At 68.7% G+C, this 1,392-nt stretch overlaps 1 protein-coding gene across 1 annotated transcript in view; it reads right to left on the bottom strand.

Moving 5' to 3' along the window:
• Positions 1 to 207: 207 nt before the first annotated feature.
• Positions 208 to 1,392, bottom strand: part of HS1BP3 (HCLS1 binding protein 3) — a 17,076-nt gene continuing 15,891 nt past the window's right edge. Inside the window, exon 7 of the mRNA XM_014546621.1 lies at positions 208 to 952. Within this exon, the coding sequence (XP_014402107.1) occupies positions 691 to 952 (262 nt within the window). The 3' untranslated portion in view covers positions 208 to 690. The remainder of the gene's footprint in view (positions 953 to 1,392) is intronic.

The raw sequence follows: 1,392 nt of genomic DNA, 5'->3' as shown, positions 1-1,392 counted from the left end.
GGCCCCGGCTCTATGGCCAGAGGCCCTGGGGGCCAGGGTCTGTCTGGCCAGGTCTCCCCTGGGAAAGGAAGGGAGGAAGACCTGGGCTTGCTGGGCCACCCACACCCCAGGAGGGCTGGCCTGATATCTCTAAACTGGACACAGGAAAGCACCCTGCTCAGCACCTGGGAACCAGAGGGGATTCAGGGACGCCCCAGCCAGCCAGGCTCCCCCAGGCACCCACTCAACATCCCTCTCCTGGGGGACCCCTCCCAGAGCCACCAGCCCAGGGGCCATGCTGCCCCCAGCCCCACTCAGGGTGGCAGGCCCTCCATCCCGTGCAGAGGCGGCAGAGCCGGTGGGCACAAGTGGACACAGTCTCCTGCCCTGCATGAGCCGCCCTGGGCTCCCCATCCCAGTCCATCCTGGGGCCAGGCTCCCGTTAGCCAGGATCCCCACCAGCTCCCCCTCCACATGCTGTGGCTGAGGCAACTGAGCTCAATTCCTCTGGGGACCCCCTCTCTGTACCCCACAGGGGCCCGTGACCCCACCGGCCAGAGAAAAAGGCACAGATAGGACAGGGGTCCTGTGACCCCGGCTTCCACCCCGCCCCCAACCCCCGGCACTAGAGGTCTGGGCCTGCAAGGCACAGTCCCCACCTCGGCACAGGGGAGGGGCTGCCGGCCCAGGGCCAGCACAGGGCAGGGAGGGTCAGAAGAGGCTGGGGGCGGCCTGGCCGGGCGCATCGTGGTCCCGGATGTACTGCAGGATGTCCATCTCGTCCATGGCCTGGATCTGCTGCGGCGGCGGCGGTGGCGGCCCGGCGGCGGCCTCAGACGGGCCCGCTCTGGGGGGAGCAGCTGGCTTTCTGGGTGGCGCTGGCTTAGCTGCCACGGGCGGTTTGGGCTTAGGCGGGGGCTGGGGTTTGGTCTCAGCCCCCAGGTTCAGAATCTGGTCCAAGTCCTCTTCCACTCTAGGGAACCAGAGGGAGACGCCCTGAGCACAGCCTCCTGGGGCAGGAGCCAACGGGGGGGCGGGCGCACCCCACCCACGACAGTGAGGCCCTTCCTCCCCGCCTCCTCCAGCGGAACTTGGTCCGGAGAAGAGCTCAGCCCCTGAAGTGAGCGGACCCAGGTGGCCGCAGGGCCCCCTTTCCGAGCGCCCCGTTGCCAGCTGGGCTCTGCGTCCGGGTGATGGGTCCCACGGACGCGGTGAAATGTTTCCCCCCAAGACACTCGCGTGCTCAGAGGCCTGCTCACCAGGTGCCACCCCGGCCGTCCGGCCACGGGGCCCCTTTGAAGGTAACACCTTTGGACGCCCCCCGAGGCTGTGGTGTAGACCCCAGGCCTGTGAGCACCGCGTCACGGATTCAGAATCGACTCCGCCAGGAGCTGCCTGCTGGGACGAGCCGAG

This window comes from Myotis brandtii, unplaced genomic scaffold (genome assembly GCF_000412655.1).
Source record: "Myotis brandtii unplaced genomic scaffold, ASM41265v1 scaffold454, whole genome shotgun sequence".
NCBI lineage: Eukaryota > Metazoa > Chordata > Mammalia > Chiroptera > Vespertilionidae > Myotis > Myotis brandtii.
Note: the sequence above shows the minus strand (reverse complement) of the source record. Positions and strands in the feature narration are given on the sequence as shown.